This window comes from Neolamprologus brichardi, chromosome 10 (assembly GCF_056152115.1).
Source record: "Neolamprologus brichardi isolate AB-2024 chromosome 10, ASM5615211v1, whole genome shotgun sequence".
In the NCBI taxonomy this organism is placed as follows: Eukaryota; Metazoa; Chordata; class Actinopteri; order Cichliformes; family Cichlidae; genus Neolamprologus; species Neolamprologus brichardi.
Window position 1 is genome coordinate 13,629,438 of NC_142113.1, and position 21,261 is coordinate 13,650,698.

The window sequence follows — 21,261 nt, forward strand, 5'->3', positions numbered from 1 at the left end:
TAATTGAGACTGACATTGTCAAGCATCCAGAATGAGGGAATGGCAGCGAATAAGCAGCAGACTAAAACCTGCTGAATGAGATTCCTTTTGTGCACTGACGATTACAGGTAACATTAACATGATAAACCTGGTTTATTTAATGAAGCACAAGAGAAAACGAGGAAATGCACAGACTTATGAGTAGTTATGAGTGCTTCAAGACAGAGTCAGTGTCGCTTCTGTGCAGTATTGCAGTATTCTGTATATTATAACTCACTATTGCCAGCCTGTGGGCTGCGTGAGAACACTGACCCTGCTGAGCTGCTCCTGTAACTGTTCCCTTAGAGACAAGGGGCACTTATCAAACTGCCTCTTCAGCTCATTGTACTCATTCCTCTGCTTTTCCAGGGCCTTCCGCTCAGCCGACACATTAGCCCTCCCCTAAAAACACACAGAAATACACACACACACACATACGTGCACACAGTTATGCCCGCATTCAGACACGTACAACACCAAGGAGAAAAATAAAATCACGGGTAACTCAAATTCATGCAGTTAGGCTTGGAGGCTAACTGGTAATCAAGGCAAGTTAGAGAAGATTTAGAGGAACCAGAGGTTAGGCCAAGCAGAGGTGTTATGCATTTAAGATGTTTAGCGCATTTGGTAAAATGTAAGTATTAAATATAATTAAAAGAGCTTCTGCATATCTCATAAGCACTTTTGATCACATTTGGCAAGACTTCAAGTTGTTCTTTTACTCTGTGTTTTTTAAAAAGATGTGTGCATGTGTCTCTTGTGCTTTCGACATAAGCAGTGCAAGTCAGTTGACAAGATTGTCTATATGTAGATTTTAGTGTATCTAGAATATTTGCATATTCATGATGAATGAGTGAGATTCACGTGTTCAGACGCGGAGGTTCAAGAACATGTTATTCACGTGCAGTTTGTACATGTAAAATCAACGCCTACTGGATTTTACGCCCACCTTGTCCTTCTCTTTCTGGGTGGCCTTGTCCAGCTGGTTGAGTTTGAGCTGTAGCTGAGAGATTATTTCATTTTCAGCCTCCACCTGCTCCTGCTCTGCCCGCCGCTCTGCCTGCAGCAGGGCTTGCTCCATCTCCACCTACAGACAAATATGGAGTCAGAGTCTGCAAGTCAACAAATACCATAAAGAGCTTCTGCTCCTCTTGCTGCATTGGTGAGTTGATCTAAGAGCACGCAAGCTAAAAGGTGAAATATTTCATTAATGGTTATAAACGTCAGTGTACATGTGTGCCTGCTGACCTCATGTTTGGTCTCTTGTAGCTGCTGCTCCAGCTCACTGACTCTGTGTTTCAAATCATCAACCCTGGCCAGGATCCTGTTCCTCTCCTCCTCCAGGTAAATCTCCTCCTGTCCGGCTAACAGCTCTTCACACTGAGTGCAGATTTACATATTAATAAAAATAACACAATTCAAATCAGCCACATCATTTAACACTAGGATGTGTATTTTACCTCTTGGTGCGTGCTCTCTGTGCTGCTAGACTCCTCTCTCTGGATTTCCTCGTCGTTCTCTCTCACCCTCTGGTTTCGGCCGTCTCCCAGGAGAGCCATCCCACCTCCCGAGTCCGAACAAAGTCCTCTACCAGCACCCAGCAGACCACTCTTCACCAGCTCCACAGAGCCGTCCTCATGATTATACTCTGCGCACAAATTCAGGATGGTCTCCAGTCTCTGTCGCTCCTTTAGAAGAGATGCAAAATGTAAGCACGGCTGATATTAGAGATCACTGTATAGATTCGTGTCCTTGAGTGACATTGTCCCATTTAGGCAGCTGTCCCTCTGCCGCTGGCATGGGACAACGGTAACCCGATAGCAGCGGGGCTGAAGCTGATGCAGACTGTCTCTCGGGAGGGGGCTTCTTGGTCAAACCTGTCTGAGCTGCTTGAGTTGTTTATGAAAACACAGTCTGCTGTAACTAAGAAATCCCAAAAATGCAAGATCTGTGTGTGCTGGATGAATGTATTGCGGTAGATGTTGCACTTTTTTACAAACTTATTTTTTTGCCTACTGCATCATCTCACATGGTTTGAACTTGTGGCCCAGTGTTGTCTCTCATTACAGCAGACAATAGCATGTTTGCTTTAATACTAAAATGATGTGGAATATGTAATCATCATTCCAGCGAGGCATCTGGCAATACGAGGTACAATTGTATCCAATGTGCTTCTTCCTGTACTCTGCTTTTGTCTGCTACATAAAAAAATCAGCCATTTAAAACCACCAGCTCTGTTGTTGCAAGATTTACTCCTCAGACTGTTTGAAGGAAAAAAGCAGTACTATGAAAACTATGAAATGACATTTTAGATTAGGAAAAGGGGCTAAATATATAGATATAAAGTCAACGTAAACCATAAAATGGTTTAATAGATTGTAACGCTAATTATTTAAAGCTATATGTTATTACATTTTTAATACAAGTGAGCATAGTGAAGCAGGTTTTAAGTTGAATATTCAACATTAATTCTTACTTAGTTTCACCCTTATTTGCATCAGTAGGCACAATACAAATTATTCTAATACCTCTGAGATGTTGTCTCATGGAGCACAGTTATTCTGAAAAATGTGTATTTACATAAATATCTTAGATTTTCAGATCTCCAGATGCTGGAGAATCTAGATTTTCATTAATTTCTTCTTTGGACACAAGCGACCAGTTTCTCCACTTCACCACGGTGTCTGCTTCACCTAAAGGTAAATGCGTTTCATTATAAAGAAAAAATGGGGAGTGTGCAGTGCCCACATTTCATGAACTCGAAGAAAATTTAGCATATGCACTTTATAACAACATTTCCACACAAATATTAGTAAATGAGGGCCACTGTCAGAAGCCATGCTTGTTGGTTGTTTTTTATTATTGTAATATTTTATATTATTTTATCCAATAATTGTCCGTGAGGTAATTTTTTGCAATGATCTCCACTCCTGGGAAGAATGGCAAGTGTCTTGAATGTTTTTACACTGGTGAATAATCTTCCTCACTGTAGAACGATGCATTTCATATTGAACAAGTGTGTACTTTTCTGTTCCACGTGACTGTATGAGTTGTTACTATAACCAACGAAGCAAATGCATGAATTTCATGTCTTATAAAGGAAACTTTCTCAATTAACTCCAGCTCTCTCTCAAAAATACCCTGTGGCCACTTCTCAGTGGAAGCGGTGCTAAAATTAAATTCTCTATTGCATTACTTCCTCTCTGACAATGCCCTTTGCTTTTCCTGAGAGATAACCTGCAGAATGGGGTTTTAAAGTGCAGGCAATATTATAACTATAGGTGGGTTCTGCATCTGTGCCAACTGTGCCAAGAGTGTGGCTTGCCAAATATAGGAATGTATTTTACTGAGAGGATATCCTCCTTTTGTCTGTCCCAGCAGGTCTGCAATTTGTGTGTTTGAGGGTTTAATACAAGATTACGATACTAAAAAACAAGAACTTATTATAGGCCCTGAAAATGTTTCTCTACATGCCAGTGGGGTTTGTTAGCGCCATTCTACTAAAGAACCAAGACTGTGTGGTAAAAACGAGAGGGCAGGAGAGAATCACCAGCTGACACTGGGAGGGAGCTGGATTATCACAGGGCTGACACACAAAGACAGACAACCATTCTTGCTTAAACAAGTCATAAATTTACCTAACAGACAATAAACCAGGGCATGTGGACAAAACCCATGCAGTTACAGATTATGGGGGAAACGAGAGAAAAATAACAGGCAGGTCTGAGCCCAGGACTTGCTTTGAAGCGAGATTGCTAAACACCACATGGCAACGCAGATCAAAGCCCCCAAAAAATTAATGTAAAAAGAAAAAAAAAACCTAATAGAAACTGCTAAAGCTCATAATTTAACTTTTCATTCTTAGTAGGACCCAGGTTTACACTTAAGGCACTTTTCCAGCCTTTCCAGCCAAAAAAATCTTTTTAACCTCTGATCAGAGTCCGGCTCACTTTTTATCCCACACTGGCCTTCATGCAAATAAGCTAATGAGCCAAACCTCCAACCAATTATTATCTGACTTTACAATAATTGGTTAATATTACAGTTGCCTATTAAAATGGTCACAAAGTGGTTGGTCGAGTCAGAACATATGATTTCTATATGTGTGCTATTACTCAGTTGCATCAGTTATCATACATTAAAAATGTATGCTCTATAATCAGTACTGAACAACTGTCCGAATTTCATAAAGTTTCATAAAGCTTCTGCATAGGAAGGTGTTTGACAAAACAGCAAATGATACTGCTTTTAGCTTGTGAAAAACTAAAGTCAAATACTGGAATTAAATTCAAATATATATACACATAGATATAGATTTTCCACTTATGTAAAGTCCTCTTATTTCTGTCTTTTCACCTGCTTTCTCTGCCCTTTTCTTACTCTTTCTTCATGCCTGTCAAGCCCGGCATTGCCATATTACACTTGCACTTAAGAAAAATAACAGAAATGAACAAGAGGAGCCTAAAGAGAGTATATAGTGCTCATTTTGGAAAAGCAAATATATTTGACACAATAGTGAATTCAGATCCCGATTTTGATTCCAAGAGCTGCCAGACAAGACAGGCTTATAAAGAAATAAATTCAAATATAGATCACAAGGAAAAAAAAAAACTAATCGGCACAGTTCAAGAAATATCTGTTCTTTAACTCTTTGGGTAGTAGGCAACGTTGTCTACACATGACACTGCAGGTGACTCAACACAATTCTAGAGTCGCTCAAGTAGTAACTATTTTATTTGTTACCAGAAACCCTTTGGGTCCTTAAATAGAGTGCGGACATGAAGGCCAGGCAGCGACCAGCCGCTGCGGTGGTCGCTTCAGCTGTCACTAAGCCGGCAGGATGAGGTGGGGCTGATGTATGGGGGTTGGGTAGGGGGAGGTGTGTGTGAGGAGTAGACTGAAGATGGATTACAAGTATACGACCTGTGATCGAGTGTGGGTACAAATAGGAAAGAACCTTGAGTCGAGCGCAGATAGCTTTGAAAGTAAAAGCAGCTCATTCTCTTGGTAAATAACCAGCCCGACCCTCCGCTCTGGACCCCAACACTTCTGGAAGAATGTTCACTCCGTGTCACTCGGGCCACATGGGCTGACCATTCCAGTAATGCTCAGAGGAGATGAGCTGCTGGAAGTATGCAACAGGATTTAGAGAAGACATGAAAGCAGACATGGAGTCTGCTATGCCAGCAGTGCCTCTTCTACTTAACTGTGTTTATTCCCTTTATAGTCATACACTTTGTTATCCCTGTAGTCTTAGTCTTCATTCATAGTCCTGTGTTGTTTTTATTGCTGTGTATGAAGCTAAAGATCTCTGTTCATAGTGTGGAAAATAAACCAAATACGTTTGTTTCCTTTCTACAATCAAACAAGATTCAAACACCGCTAAAAAGAGATTGAACACTGCACTTATACTTGTTTCCACAACTCCAAACCAGTATTGATGTTCACTTACCAGTTTCTCCATTTCCTGCTCACGCAGCCTCTCCTCTCTCTGCCAGCGATGGTATTCAAGCAGCTCGTCCTCATTGTCGCTGATCTCAGAGATGCTGTTTTTACGTTCCCGAGTGTATGGTTTTGGAAGATTTGGGTCCTTGCCGGATGATCCCTTGGCAGTCGGACAAGAAGTCTTTCTTACGCTATGAGGGCTAGCGATAGGAGACAAGCCAGATGCAGAGCCTAAGCTTGAGACCATGGCATTTCCTGGCGCAGGCCTTAACTGCCTGCTTCCCTGCTCCTTCTCCAGCCCAGGGAGTGGTGATGGACTCTGGGCATACAGTACCCGCATGACTTCTGCTTTTGAAGGAGTCGTGAGTTTGCGGTTGCCCTGGGGGCTCTCTAGGATGGGGTTAGCAGTAAAGCCCTGTGAGGCAAGGGGCAGAGCCAAACCCTGCGATCCTGAGGTCCCTCTGCCGGGCACCCTCAGGGCGGTGGACCCAGACGAGTCTGGAGTAATGACCCTTTGAGATATGTCTACATGGGAAAGAGACTGAACCTGCTCTCGCAAGGGGCTCTGGGATCTCTTCTGTAGGGTGGAACCCCTTAATTGAGGGCTTGACGGAGTCTTTGGGTAAAACTTGATGGATGATGGTTTGTGGCTTTGGCTTAAGTTTTCTGCGCTTTGTCCTGACCCCCTGATATGTTGTGTGGGGCATGATGTTGCCTCTACCCTTGCGTTCCTCAGAGGCTTTGGACTCTCCTGGGCCTTTTGACTTCCACTGGTACCACTTGCAGCCACAGAGAGTGAGGGCCGTGGATGCGGGACAGGGGTGTGATTGGTATGAGGTAACCGGGCAGGTGTTTTGCTGTCAAGGTTATGGCCCAGGAAGCTGCTGCTGTTCTCATAAATTGAGACATCTATTTTGGAGTTGCTAGTTCCATTGAGCATGTCTGGGACGGGATGTTTACCAATCCCCGGTGATGATGAAGTCTTGAGCACCAAAGAGTCTTGCAAGGTTTTTGCCATACTGTTAATTTTGGAGTCATGGTTCCCATTCAGAGCCTTATGGGGGTCTGCAGGAGGAAGACAGAAACACTTGTGCATGAGCATTCCTGCTGAATAAAGGGAGAAGACAGTTGAGCAAACTCATAAACACTCAGTGTGACATCTTTGTCCTTTTGACCTCCACCATGCCTCAGGACGGCTGCAGGACACAGAGGGTCAGTCCACACAAGGAAAAACACACCCGACCTGCGCATGTTGTTGCACACGCACATTCATACATAGTGGCTAAATAGTGATAAATGTCTTGGAGCCCATAGGTTCCTGTATGAACCAGTGGTCGGGATGCTCCTTAGCTGTGCTGCAATCCTAAAGGGATCCAAAGCAGCTAAATATACATCGACAGCCATGTACCTCATTCAGAGCAGATGAAATCAGGGTTTGGTCAGGAAAGAGTGAACACAGTGGGCAGGGTGTGGCGGCTCTTACTGTTCAGGCACTGACAGCCAGAGCAGTAAGGTCAGAGGAGAATAGATTCTAAATATCACCTAGCGCACAGGGCAGCAGTTACAGTAGGCGGTGGTCCAGAGTAGTATAACATAACACAAATGTAAGTGTAAAAGCTGACATATTAGAAGCAAGAAAAGATTACAGCAATCTTTTTGTGCAACGAGGTCACACACTGAGCGAGAATCACAGATTTAAGTGGAGTAGATCACAATGTAGGCCACAGATAATTAGCTCTGAACAAGCTATTATCTGTCAAAGATAATAATATTTCAGTCAAACTTCAAGACTAGCAGGGCTGAAAATGTTTGACTTTTTCACTTTTGCAACAAGTATCTCAGTCAGATTTTGTTTACTGCTTAAAATCTCACTAACAAGGATCTAAGCCTTGATCTGTGGGTATTTTAAAAAGGCAACCACCTAAAGTTGGATGTCTGAATGTCATTCTACCCAGACATCCGGCCTCTTAATCACTTTAAACTAAACAGTGTCAAATCGTAAGGCACCTATTCAACATTAACAGGAACTGATTGACTTTTACAGCAGGAAATTATGACTCCAAAGTGGTTTGTGTGCCCAAAGCATTTGCTCTGCCCAGAATAGCTGTTGAGCAAACTGTGCAACCCTTATATTAGGATCACAGGAAATGTTGGAATGGTGTTTGCATTTAATAATCATTAAAATGGGATCTTTACCAGATGGTGTTTTTGTGGCACTCAGCCCGCGGGTCCCCTCTGGTAGCATGCTCTTCATCCTCTGAGCCTCTTCGGGATGGTTGAAACGGAAAAAGGCCGACTGACCGAAGCACAGCATGCACCCTGCCAGGAGAGGCGGCCATGGACATACAAAACTTTATTTGCTGTCCACTTAGAAGAGTCAACATCATTCATATCACAATAAATCTACAGCAATAAAAACGGACTGTTGTTAATCTATGTATTTTTTCCAAACATTATAATTGAATTTAGATCTTACAACTTTATACTTTTTACAGACCACTGCATGTGTCCTACAGTATGCAGACCAATTCATGCTTTCCTTTGTCAGTAATCGGTGCGCTGGAAGGTGTGAGTGAGGTGTGATTGCGAACCACCATAAACAGATGAGGTGGTAAAATAAGGATTTCTTTCTTTTTTGATGATGAAATGCCGAGTTTGAACCTCCTAAACAAAGTTTTGACTTGTTAACTAACATGAGCTGACTAGTTCAACTTACATGTAATTAACCGGTAAGTGAAATCAGCTGCTCATCAGTAGCATTTCTGGAGTCTTTCAAGAATCCCTGATACTCCTGAAGTTTTGTACTGATATTCCACATGAAGTTTAACATGTAGCTGATCCTTTAGAGTCCATACACCCGCATCATTGTTCCTTATGATGTATAAACAAAGCCATTTCCTCCATTTACGAGTACTCGTCTTTTTCAGTTGTCCTTTGAATGAAGCAAAGCCTGAAGTATTCTTGTTCAGCAGCTGCTGCCTCCACACATACCGGCTTCAAATGACATTTTGGTGTAGCTGCTGGCTTGGATCTTATAGAGAGGGGACTGAGGGGGGTGGGACTGTAATGTCTTTTTTTTTTATATAGCAACTATGCATGTTACCGGAAGGGCTTGGAATTGTTTTGTCATCATGACGCCTGGCAGTGTTTTTATCAACGTAGCCTTAATTTAGACATTCGGATACTCAACATTTTATTATTTTCTATTGCGGCTCTGCAAAAGCAACTGTTTGCCCTACTCAATCTGTCACCATCAGGTTTATATTTTGTATTTTGGTAAAACTGGTAAACAGGTTAAAGAGCAGTTATTTTAGTTACTTAAGCCTGTGACGGTGCTACCTTGAGTAAGCCGATAAGGTTTGGTGAGGCGAACGCCATCTGCTGAGCACTGGTTTCCACATGGGTACAAGGTGATGTTGCCTGCCTGGTTTTCAATGTAGCAATGCTTAGCTGCGATGCCGGGGCCCTGCAGGGGGATATCTGTCCCCTCACTGCCCAGCGTGGTTTTCCCTGCAACGAGAAAGAAAAACATCTGTCAATAATTTTGGAGAGTCATGTGGTCCGAAATACATTAGTAAAACATTCTTAGACCTGCAGTTCAAAGCCAGTGATGATGTGAGTTGAGTCACAAATGGAACCAGCTTATGAACTCATGTTAAATAACAGGTGTAGGTGTCAGGAGGTGTGTTTAGCCTGACAGATAACAGGGATCTCATCAGTGGAAATTAATACACCCATCTGCTGACCCTGGTGTGTTGTTCTTAGGTTATCAGTTACATTTTGTCTGTAGGTACAGTAAATATAGCCTGACACAAACACATACTATATTGATATTTTAGCACAGAGGAAATTGAGCACACACACATACACACAAATCCCCTCTTTTCTCTGGGGTGCCACAGCCTCTCCTCTCTCTCCTGTGAAATGTTAAGGCTCGGGGGAAGACAGAGACAAATGGTGCAAGGAAATCACAGGCAGCATTTGTAAGTGTGCCTCAGTACAAGTAACAACAACACGCTCAGAAGTTAGTGTGTCATCAGTCACTGTCACTTCATTACTCTTGACATTCTCTGCTGCTTACTTATTAAAGAACAATTGCCTCACGTTTGGCAATTCCACTTAAGGAAGTGTCGGTAAAATACAGTAGACTCCACTTATGATTATAATTCTCCAGTTGAGACCCTAACTGTCAACCAAACAGATATATTCTCAAAACCACACACACACACACACACACATAAGGGTTGTGACCTTCCAGCAGTGGTAGTAAAGTGATGGCTGTGCTCAGGCGTCCACTTCCCAGGCTGACCAGGTGGGGGCGCTCTGCCTGGACTTTGAGGGATTTGCCTGTTTCAATCAAGTCGAGCGGAGTGCTCTGTTAAAACAATAAAACATCATCAGAGTTATTTTTACACAGCATAAGGATCTGTTTAAGACAATAGTAGTGGGTAATATTTGGATCTGTATGCATGAAGTAAACAGCGTGTCACAATATAACATATAGCATGTAATTAAGCCTGAGTTAGATTGTACTACAGGCCTCACCCAGTAATGTGGCTTTTTTTTCCTCCCATGAATAAGATTTACAGATGGACAAATTCTTATGTGTTGTACATGGCATTAGTTCAATAGCCAGCTACATTTTGTGATGCTGGAAATAAATCCGTGCACAACCCAGATGTCTGTCTGCAGCTGGGAGACACTGGGATTATTTTAATGGGATAATGACTGATTTTATTTGGCAAAGTCAGACGTATTTGTTAAAAAATAAAGAGTTGTAGAAAGAAAGTCAGAAAAGTTAGAGCAAAAGCACACTTACATTACTACACTTATAGTCTCGTGCTATAAAACCAGATATGCTTGCTCTGAAAGCTTGCACTAATGGATGTGAAGCTGATATTACTGCTATGCTCCTGCTTTTAAACGCGTAAACCTCTCAGTAATGCTGAATAAAGCTGACTTACAACAGATGCTGCTAGTAAAACGAGTTACAATTTAACTTAACATCCAACTTGTGTCTGCTATAAATAGTCAGTGGCACCGCAGGAAGAAATGCCTCACCTGTAAGACCTGGTGCGTTTGTCGCCCATGCTCCACTTTATTCCTGCTCATGCGGTCCATGTCGGCTGGACTGGCAGAGTTATCCGACTCATGAAGGTCCTGAAGCGCAGAGACAGAGTGGCAGGGCATGAATGGGAGCGCTGGGAATACTGCTACTACAGTTGTACTACAATGAGAACAGTGCTTTCCATAGAAACCCTTCTGTCCCAGTTATAAGCCCATGTGACCAAACCGTTGTACAGAGTAATTGTTTCTTCAGAACTAAACACAGAGCAATCCATCAAGAAAGCTGCTATTGATTAATGCCTCAGCCTTTAAAAAAAAAAAAAAAAAACGTTCGAGAATGAGAGCAACAAACACAACAATAGCAACCACAGATTTTATGTGAGATGTGCTTTGGATATATAGCAGAAGGTTTGAGCTGGCTCTGCAGGTGCTTTACTCATCAGGGGTCAGATGACTGCTTCGTCTGGCTGTGGTGAGTCACCGTGATCTTACAAACAAACAGTCCAAACTGTCTGCAGAAACATGTTGCAGATTAGAGCCGGCTGTCTGCTCGTCTTCCTCCAGTCAGACAGGAGAGCTACAACAAGCCATGAGGACTAGACATGGCTCAAACAAACACGCACAAACACATAGGCAGCCCGGATGACTCACTCATATTTCCACTAAAAGCTCCCATCCGCATCTTTTACTATCACTTGTTTTGCCATCTGGGCATCTAAGCAAAACTAGAGTAGACACAACTACCTTACTATCTAATGTCTGTTGTGTCTACCCAAGGATGAAAAGCTGCTGTGTGTCGTGCTTGACTCTTGGTTTTACATTTCAAAGTAGAGCTCAACGCCGCCAGTGCCACTGTGCTTGAATGATTCGGTTTAAAGTCTGTGACATGTCTTGCGGTGTTTGTTATAGTGCACAGAAGACACGTCATTCCCACAGACACTTTTTTAAGGGCCTGAGCTCTTTGTCGGCCTATGTTGTCATCACTGATTAATTAAAAAACATTTAAATATCCAGCGTGCTCCAAGTTTAGCTCACGCCGTTTTTACACAACAGGGCGTTCAGTCTGCGTCTGATGTCACTCCAGGCAAGGCTGCTGGGCGAAACCGCATACGTCTGACAATCGCGTCCAGTGTGCGAATCTCAGAGGACCCAGTGACACGAAGAACAGACCGTCCCCTCTATTCGTCACTGACACAGGACCCCTCGCGCCTCTGCTGTCAGCCCCACTGCCTGTCAACACTGGGCCTCTTTGAGCCACGCAGTCAGACACAGGACAGGAGAGTGGGCAGGCTAATGTGCCTCTGTCTGCCTCACTCACACACTCACACACACAAACACATATGCTCCTGCTCCGAAAAGCCTCAGTGATTTAACGTACACACCCAGGCAGAGGAACAGTTTTAATGCTTGCGAATGCAGGGCCTCGCATAGTAACCTGTCATTATGGAGGCAGTTATGCCCTTCAGAGCTGCCACAAGCTTCTGAAAATAGATACTTGCCTGCCACACAGACTGGGCTGCCACTTTTAAAGAGAAATGACTTTGGTTTAGAGTGAACAATGAAAAATCAGAGGAATACACAGAAAATCTAACAGCTGGAATGATCAATAAAAAACATGAAATAAAATAGTTATATTACAAAGAGAAGATATTAGCACAACAGTGCTGGTGAAAACAGCCAAGTGTTTACTTACTTCACTGACAGACAGGCAGCTTTTACCATCTCTTTACTCTTGCTAAGTCCAGACAAAAGCTGGGTCCATGGGTTTGCCTGACAGTTGCTAGCACATAGAGCAGTGTCCACATTATTGTGTATGTCTAGCTCCTTGCTTTTTTCATTCACTCACTGAGTTCCTCTGCTATTTCCCTCCTCCCAACCCCTTCTCCTGCCCATCCCGGTGCAGAATTACAGTTACAAACAGTAGAGGGGAACCAGGCACTGCCCTCCAAAACATGCTCCCAATTCCTCCATATTGATTTCTTCTCCTTTTTTTGGCAATTATGAGTAAATAACTTCACCCGAACATGCAGTTTCAGAACACTCCAGAATTAGCTCTGCACAGAGTTCACATCCTGCTGAGAGAATGGTTGAAATGTTCAGGCTCTCAACGAGCTTTCCATTAAATGAAAGTTCAAATGGACTGCACCGCCCAATCACACAAGGCGGGGCTGTCTCCTTAAAAGTGTCTATGGGTTAAGCAGGTGTTAACAGTCTGACCCATGCAGGAAATAACATAAAGTGTAGGAGGTGGTGATGGAAATGACCTTGTGTCCTCTGACTTCCTGCTCTGAGCTCTGGACCGCTGATGCAACGAACTCCAAAAGAAGTGTTTCCACTCTGGAAAACTGTCGAACAACACTTTATGATAACGCTAACTAAATGGACGACGGTGGATTACAATGCTTCCACTGTGTAATGATGGAGCAGAGCGATATGAAAGGTCCACAGGAAGTGAGCGAACACATGTGAGCATCTTTTCAGACGTCCCACAGGAACTATTTGGCTTACAGACAAGCACAGAGAGAGTAGAAGAGAGTGGGAGAAAGCCTCCACTATTGATCTCTCAAGGCTTTTCCCATGGTCAGCGGCCAGAGAGTAGAGGGAGGAAGTGAGACGGATGATGACTCACTGAGGAGAATGAAAACAAACAAACAGAGGCAGCTTAGTAACCCGATGGATTGAAGACTGCAGAAGTCTGCAGATAAGGTTTGTGTTTTGAGTCCTCAGCGATCATGTGGAGGCTACAGCTGAGGGGGTAAAGTTTACTGAATGACCTTTAAATGGTGATTACAATGGAAATCCCCATATAGCTGTCCATCCATGTGAACAAGCAGATGGAAGTGATTTTTAAATACAATGCAGTCTTTATTATTTAACGAAATGGAACATCTGAAAGATAAATGGGGAATGCTGTTATCTAGCGGGCTAAGGAGTTTCCACATATCTTTCTTTAACAGAATAGATAGCTGCTTACTTACTTATATAGATAGGTACCCAAGTGGATATCAATATATTACTTTAATCAAGGAGCACTGCCATGAAGATAATCTAAGGAGCTTGGAAAGAATAAACGTCTCACCTCTCATCTGAGAGGCTTCTTCAGTTCTGCAGTTACCATAACGATAGTAGTAATTATTAAAACATAGACTAAAGACCATCCATCCATTTACTTCCACTTATCCAATTCAGGATTGCAGGAGCCTATCCCAGCTGCCATGGTGCACCAGGTGGGGTTGACCCTGCACAGGTATGTCACATGGCTAAGAAAGAGAGACAATCAACCATTCACACCTATGGCCGATTGACAATCAGTAGTTAACCTAACCTTACTAACAGCATGTCACTGAACTATGTAAGGCAGGGGAAAAACATTGCTAACTACTGTGCCACCATGCTGCCCAGTACCACAGTGTAGTTCTCATAGAGGAAAGTATATAAATGAAGTCAGACGAAGCAGGTAAAGTGGAGTTGGTGGAGAGGTGGGTTACAAAGTAGCTTGCAGATGCACAAAAGTCTAGGCAGGCAAAGCAAGTTGAAGATGAACTTTTCAGTCTTTCTGAACTGTCTGCAGTGATATCTCAGCCTGGCTGTGAGCATTCTGGGATGATAATAATAAAAGTCCAAAACAAGCTATGCTGTGAGTGTGTGATTTCCCACAGATACTGAACTGCTTGTCTGGTAGGAGGTTTGGATCAGTCAGCTTGTGAACCCTGCAGTTTCACAGTGTGAAACACTGTGAAACAGATGTCTGCAGGTCTCTGCAGGATGACATTAGGCTGCAGGTGGAAACAGTGAAGATGGCAACAATTATGGAAGCGGGGGCTCAGGCAGTCAACACTCATGCAGGCTGTGTTGGAAGCTTGATGAGAAGCAGCTTACACATAACGCAGATTTCATTGCCTTAAATTGAGGGTCTCGCTCTTTACTTCCTCTCAGACCAAGCATAAATCCTACCCCTTCCCTTAACACTGACAGGACAAAACAAAACATTTCCTTTTAGACAAACCTTAACTTAAATGTAACCTGTAATTATTCTGATGCCACATGTTGAGGGGTTGGCGAGGCTCAGCTCAGGACAGGAAATACTATCCAGAAGGAGGCGGTGATCGTGGAGTGATCACAGAACATCTGCAGCCCAAATTGTTTGTAGAGTGATGGGAAACACTGGGTCTCATTTTTGGAATAATATCAGAACATTGCTGCTGTACAGCAATAATGCACACACACAAGAATGCCATTCAAACCTCCTGATTGGCTAAAATGAAACAAATCAAGTCACACTGAGAAAAAACAGTACCAGCTCAAATCATGTAATTAGTCAAATGATGCTCAGAAAAGGCACAAAGCCAAATGAACTAGTGAACAACAGGAAATTAGAGACATTTCCACAAAAGAGTTTGAGTTGCCCACAAAACCACTGGAGGAGTGGACTGTCTTCACGTGTGACATCTGTCCACTTGTCTTCTTCAGCTTTTTTAGTATGTCTGTATGGACTCATCAGATACTTATTTACATACAAAAAACAAATTTCCCTCATAGCAAGAAAGCTATACTCACTCAGGCACAGTTGCACCTCACAGGCATGTCGGAGAAATACCTCATCATACTGTTATTTCACCAAAGACAGCCTGGGAACTCTCTCCTTCCAGTGTCCATTCAGAGCCAGCTGGGTTTGGCTCCTATCTTTCTCCCTGTCAGATGACTTTCACTTGCTCATGCCTCCCATTTAAATCAAAAGCCTGCCTTTACAGATAATGCAAAGATGCGTAACCTGCCGCAAAACCCTGGTGATGCCCTTCTGCCTTCCACACACACATACAAACAGTCAAATAAATAGTTTTGTTTTCCCATACCCAAGCCTGAAAGGAACATCTCCTCTTCTGCAGTATGATTCAGTCCAAAGATTAAAACCACAAGATGAGGCATCCTCCCAAGCTTTCATGTGAAAAGTCTTCCAGTTCTTTTCTCGAGCATCTTCACTGCTGTTGAGTAACTTTCAAAGTGAATGTTTCGGTGCGTCTGAACATTATTGTAGCAGATCCAACCCCCCTCTTTCCAGCCCTCTTTTTTTTCCTCTTCCCACTCATCATTCCTCTTTCCCTTCATTAAGCAGGTCCTTCTGTGTCCATGTATATTTTGTTTCTCACAGATTTGTTGTTTATACCAAGATTTTCTCATGTTCAGACAAATATAGCTGTTTATTTCACAGCAGCTTGAGTACATCAAAACTCTATTACTTTTCAGATGCTGTATAAACAAAAGATTAGCCATGAACTTGGAAAAACCCTTCTTTTCAGTGTCCCCGACTCAGTCTAGATATTTGCTTTTGTTCCAGTCACAGCTTCACCAAACTGTAATTAACATGCACGATGTGTTTTGTGGATGATGAAAATCAAAACTTCAAAACTTGCAGAAGAAAAGCCACCAAATTCCATGAAACAACCAAAATGACTGTTTTACCAGAGATCTTTTTTTTTTTTGCCACAAACAGCTGAAAAGAGCATCACCAGTAAATTTAGAGACTGTGAAAATTATAGTTATAACAGCCAGTGGACACCGGGGTTTTTCCTTCTGAGCTGGAATTTTTAGCCTGGATGTTGGTGTTGGACACGTTGTCAAGCACGAGTAATTGGTTCAGCCTGTCCTGGGTTCGGCTCAAACTTGGTGCGTCATGCTGCTTTTGCCGCTATAAAGCACTCAAAGCAGACTGAAATATGTCCTGTGGAAAGGTTACGGGTGATTTTAGCTGCACACGACTGAGGTTTAATGAGAAAATACGTAATCCATCCCCACCTCTGATATAAAACAACCAATCATTTTATCAGTTATGAATCCCACAAAAGGATTAATTATGTATTATAGCTGGGCATATACTAATGACACTTTAAAATAGTGCTTAGCTGTGTTTTTTCAGATGTCGTACTATTTTATGTAACAGTTGAAATCCTTTCTTTCCTCCGTGTTATGAAATGGCTTATGGTGCACATCTGTCAGCGCAGACAGTGATCTGTCTTCAATAGCTGTTAAATAAAAACACATATGGGCAACATTCACAGTTTATGCCACAAATCATTTTGTGAACTTTTTCAAACATCACATGGTGACCCCTAGTGGCAGCATTTGGGAATTACACTCCAGATGTCATGTTTCCACTGACTCCTTTATACTTTGGTGTAATTTCTGCCAAATACTTTTTTTCCTTGATGGGGAATTAAAGGTATTCTGAGCACTTTGAAAAGCAGAATGAACAACTGTCTGTTAGCAGGTGTCTTGTTGTGATGCACTATTTGAGACATCTTCAATCAATGCTCATAAATTATGATATATGGCAAAGATGTCAAACTCATTCTGCAAGCCAACTTTTGTTCCAAAGAAATTTTTGAGTTTAACTACACATTTAATCCCTAAGATATCTTTATATGAGGGGGAAACTGGCTGATTTCAATAGTATGACTTGGTTTTTCTACATGATAAAGAAATGCTACTGTAGCAACTTAATGAATTCTTCTACTTAAATTGTTAGAAATGTTAGAAAAAATGTGTAAAACTGCAGGAAAAGTCCCCGACTGTCCTGTAAATACAAAACAAAAAAGTGTTAATTCACAGAAAATGTCTCTTTTTTGTTTTGTTTTTTAAACTGTGGATTGTAAAACTGAAATTTCTATAGTAGATTGTGTAAAACGTATGAAAACACAGTTAAAGGTACTAAAATTTCGCCCTTCTTCACATTTTCAAAAGTTGTCCAGTGAGTCGGGCGTGAGTCTGCTGGGTCAGTTCTGTCCCCGGGCCTTATGTCTGTCACCCCTGATCTATGTGGAGATAATTTACTGCCTAACATCTAAATATTCTGTGCTTCGGAATAATGAAATATATTACTCAAATTATTTCTCAGTGGTACGGCTGCTGCACAGGAGCTGTGCATACTGGGTCAGACGTCACTGCTGGTAAACTGCAGCTGCCGGTTTCTTCACATGTAACAAGGAAACACCTGGAGCTTTAAGGAGAAAGAGCCGTTGGCATGTTTTTCAAGTTTTAACCACACTTTGAACAAACAAACATATTATTCAGGTCGCTCATACGCAAAGATAAAGGTGGAAGCAAATACAAAACAAATGGTAAAACAACCGGTAAAACACCCCACCTTAACTCTAGAAATAGGTTACTAGAGCTCCAATTTATCAGGCATATACCCAAGGAACACTAATGCAGGATAAAAAAAAAAAAGAGCATGTATGCAAATAATCTTCCCCTCCTGATGGGTGCGTTTCACTTTACAGTGACATTACTTATTACTCCAAAAATATGGTCATTGGTTGAGGCTGTTAGGTCTGTTGGTCATTGTGGTGCAGGAAACCCTTCAAAATAGATACAAATTTAAAACTGCTCTGTGCATATGAACACTTTGAGAGCTGAAACTCAGATTATTATTTGTAGCATGTTATGCTTTAGATGGAAATATGCAATACATATAATACAATATGCCTACATAGATCATTATTTCAGCCACAAATGCATACTAAAGAGCCCTTTCTGCCAAACCAAAAGTAATTTGTAATCAGTTACCACAAAAGCTGCTCAGTCATGCTACAAATAAGGTGCAATGCAACCGGTGTTTCAGGCTCTGGCCCGTGTACCTGCTGTAAATGTTGATAAGTGGAGGCCATTTTTGTTTTCCTTTTTCGTTGTTAACCCCCGGTCACGAAACAAAGCCCTGGTAAATGACTAGTGTTACATTATACCGTGAGGTCGAGAGTTGTAATCAGTGGGGTTAGAGACCACCAGTCTGATAAATTCAGCTCAACCGGCCAGGCTAGCAGGTCTCCAAAACTAGCAAGTAGCATCGATTAGCCTGAAATCAGCAGAATACATCAGTGCTTACAAAACAGACTTTTTATTAAATAAAAATCATGCGAAAGGGGATGCAAGACAGCAATAATCAGGAAAAGTTGCTCTTTCAATTAGGAGTGGGTGGCCCTTAAAAGGACCGTTGGATGTTAAGAGTTATTAGCTAGCAAGCTAATACTCCTGTGACTGAGAGGAGGCCTTCTTTCCCGCTTTGCCGGAGCTCGGTGCAGACTGGCCGGTCTTCTTGGGCAGAAGGACGGCCTGGATGTTGGGCAGGACGCCTCCCTGTGCGATGGTCACGCCACCGAGGAGTTTGTTCAGCTCCTCGTCGTTACGTACAGCTAGCTGGAGGTGGCGAGGGATGATACGAGTCTTCTTGTTGTCTCTGGCGGCATTGCCGGCCAACTCCAGGATCTCAGCGGTGAGGTACTCCAGGACGGCGGCCAGGTAAACTGGGGCCCCGGCGCCAACTCTCTCTGCGTAGTTTCCCTTGCGGAGAAGACGGTGGACACGGCCGACGGGGAACTGCAGACCGGCGCGAGAGCTGCGGGTCTTAGCCTTGGCACGTGCCTTTGCTCCAGTTTTACCTCTTCCAGACATTGTTTGTTATTTAAATAGCTCTTCGGAATCGAACCACAGCAGTCGTTGGTTTGCTAGTGATGAAGAAGAAATCGCTTCACAGCCTCTATATAAATCTCACGCTTTGTCCCGCCCTAACCTGCCATTGGGGTTTGGAATAAAAGTGCTGTTATCTGATTGGCCCTGAGAGAAACGTCGTGAGAGAAAATTAATTACTATTGGTGGATCTCTCCTGGTTTGTAAACAATCACGATGGAGCCTAAAAGGAAGAAGGACGGTTGATTGGCTGTTACTGTTACTGCTTTCTGTCAGTGGGTCAAAAGTAAAAAAGGAGGAGCCAGAAAGCCAATCGACTATCTTCCCTCCAATTTTAAATTTTTTGGCGCGCAGACCAGCTCTGCGGTAAAAGTTAAATGGATCATTTAACTCCCCTGATGCGTGTGTATTGGAAGTCATGCTTCGTACGCGCTGACCAGTGCAAAAACCTGGACGAAGTATTGACGGCGTGGCAAATAACATCGAAGATCTGTGTGCCAAAATTATTAAACTTTACACTAAAATATAAAGCTGTTTTTTAACTAATAATTTAACTGAAATTAAAAAATACAACATTATTGTGTACCAACAGGAAATGTTTCTAGATTTACTCATTGGTCAAATGTTCCCACCCGTCCATGCATGTAATAGGCATACATACACATTTATTTTGACTAGTGTGTCTACATAAGTGAGTTTCAAGTAGACCTTTTGTATTCCAATTGTAATACCTATTCAGAATTCCTTAAATATTTCCCCTAACAAGAATCTTATTAATAAATAAATACATCTAATACTAAACAAAAGCCAAATATTTTTAACAATAAAAGCTAAACCAAAAACCAAACTGCTTCAAAAAGAAGCTACCCTTGAAAGAAAAAAAATGCTGTAAAGGGGCTCTCATCTCATGACCATCGGTATGGAGAGGCCTGCAAGTCTTTGGAAAACTACAGGACACCATCCCCCACTGCATCCAAACAAAGACCTATTGACCTGAGTGCCTTCTACTGCAGGTCTGAGAGGAAATGTGCTCTTCTCAAACTTAACAACAGCAGTCCCCATCTTTATCATCCTCAGATATTTAAACTAAGAACAGGTTTAATTGCCATACGGTATGTGAGTGCCTTACTCTGCACTATGTGTCCCGTGTATAGTTTGGTTTATATGCCATGCACGTATCTGGTCTGTCCTTTTTTAGCTAATCACAGCTGGAACCACATTTCTTTTGTGCACTTTTTCAAGTAAATTTGATTTTGATGAAAACATATAACTGAGAGCCAGCAAGCAGCATTAGCAGACTAAGCAATTACTTGGGGCCCCCACGCTAGCAGGCAACCCCCACCAAGACCGCATGAAATGTCACACAAGACAGGCTAATCGATGTATATGTTGTGTGTGTGAAATATCAATAGTAATTGTACAAGTGAAAGTTACATATTGTTACTAATATATTAGCAGACTGGTGCCTTAATGCCATTGGTTTAATCATTTTCACTGTAAGAGCTGGGATCATGTTCAAAACACTGTGTTTCAAAGTAGGTCAAAGTGCCACAAAAACATACTAATTATTTATCATTGACATTCATTTACAATGACATATTTCAGTTTACTGAAAGTGTACCATAGCTGTGCAGACACCACAGGCATTATTGTTGGTAACCTGCTGTTAGAAACTGACTTGGAAGATAAGTGTCACAAGGCTTATGTTCAATTTATTCTGTCCTGTATGGCCCCAGTGGCCTAATGGATAAGGCCTCCTAAACCCAAATCCCATCTGGGGTGTGTATGAACAGAGTGGGGGGTTGAAACCATCCTCTGCTATGTCTTTTAGATAACTGGATCCTTTGAAATGTCATCCAAGAACAGTCTACTCAACCAAAGACACACAGAAGCAAGCCTCTCGCCCACCAAAAAAGACCCCAATGGATACAAGGACAAGCACCCCTGCCCACTGGTTCAATCCCAGGCTGCTCCAGTCTTCTTGCCAAATATCCTTGGGTAAGATACTAAACCCAAGTTGTTCTCCGATGTATGTATGTGTATGTGTCTCCAAAAGTTTAAATTCTCTTCATCTGGACGTAGCGTTTTCAGTGGGAGAAACATTTCGTCACTCATTCAAGTGACTTCTTCAGTCTCAGCTAACTGATTTCCCCAATCTTATAAACAGTACATTTGCATAATGATTGAAACCAGGCCTGAAGGAACTGAAGGAACAATGGGCTGTGAGGTCAGTTCCTTCATCATTATTATGCAAATTCTCATGACCATTGA

At 42.3% G+C, this 21,261-nt stretch overlaps 2 protein-coding genes and 1 long non-coding RNA gene across 12 annotated transcripts in view; 1 reads left to right on the top strand and 2 right to left on the bottom strand.

Moving 5' to 3' along the window:
* Positions 1–15,509, bottom strand: part of phldb1a (pleckstrin homology-like domain, family B, member 1a) — a 28,877-nt gene extending 13,368 nt beyond the window's left edge. For 2 of the 7 annotated variants that reach the window (XM_035912678.2, XM_087847227.1), the window contains exons 1-10: positions 15,384–15,509; positions 10,525–10,623; positions 9,715–9,838; positions 8,803–8,973; positions 7,660–7,782; positions 5,471–6,528; positions 1,479–1,706; positions 1,267–1,398; positions 968–1,105; positions 292–420 (exon numbers count right to left, since the gene is read on the bottom strand). In XM_035912678.2, coding sequence (XP_035768571.2) covers positions 292–420; positions 968–1,105; positions 1,267–1,398; positions 1,479–1,706; positions 5,471–6,528; positions 7,660–7,782; positions 8,803–8,973; positions 9,715–9,838; positions 10,525–10,584 — 2,163 coding nt within the window. In that variant the 5' untranslated portion in view covers positions 10,585–10,623; positions 15,384–15,509. Of the gene's footprint in view, positions 1–291; positions 421–967; positions 1,106–1,266; positions 1,399–1,478; positions 1,707–5,470; positions 6,529–7,659; positions 7,783–8,179; positions 8,454–8,802; positions 8,974–9,714; positions 9,839–10,524; positions 10,654–12,223; positions 12,398–15,383 lie in introns of those variants that run through there. The other 5 variants (XM_087847222.1, XM_087847224.1, XM_087847223.1 and 2 more) reach the window with 4 other exon arrangements.
* The window catches only part of LOC102788466 (uncharacterized), a 42,900-nt gene extending 21,979 nt beyond the window's left edge, over positions 1–20,921 (top strand). For 3 of the 4 annotated variants that reach the window (XR_437330.3, XR_437329.3, XR_437328.3), the window contains 3 exons: positions 1,045–1,180; positions 1,288–1,362; positions 1,508–2,750. This is a non-coding gene — a long non-coding RNA (uncharacterized LOC102788466). Of the gene's footprint in view, positions 1–1,044; positions 1,181–1,287; positions 1,363–1,507; positions 2,751–20,821 lie in introns of those variants that run through there. The other variant, XR_004843995.2, reaches the window with a different exon arrangement.
* Positions 18,406–19,091, bottom strand: h2ax (H2A.X variant histone). Its single transcript, XM_006802210.3, has one exon. It carries the CDS (start codon positions 18,973–18,975, stop codon positions 18,547–18,549), a length of 429 nt encoding a protein of 142 aa, XP_006802273.1. The 5' UTR covers positions 18,976–19,091; the 3' UTR covers positions 18,406–18,546.
* Positions 20,922–21,261: the final 340 nt, after the last annotated feature.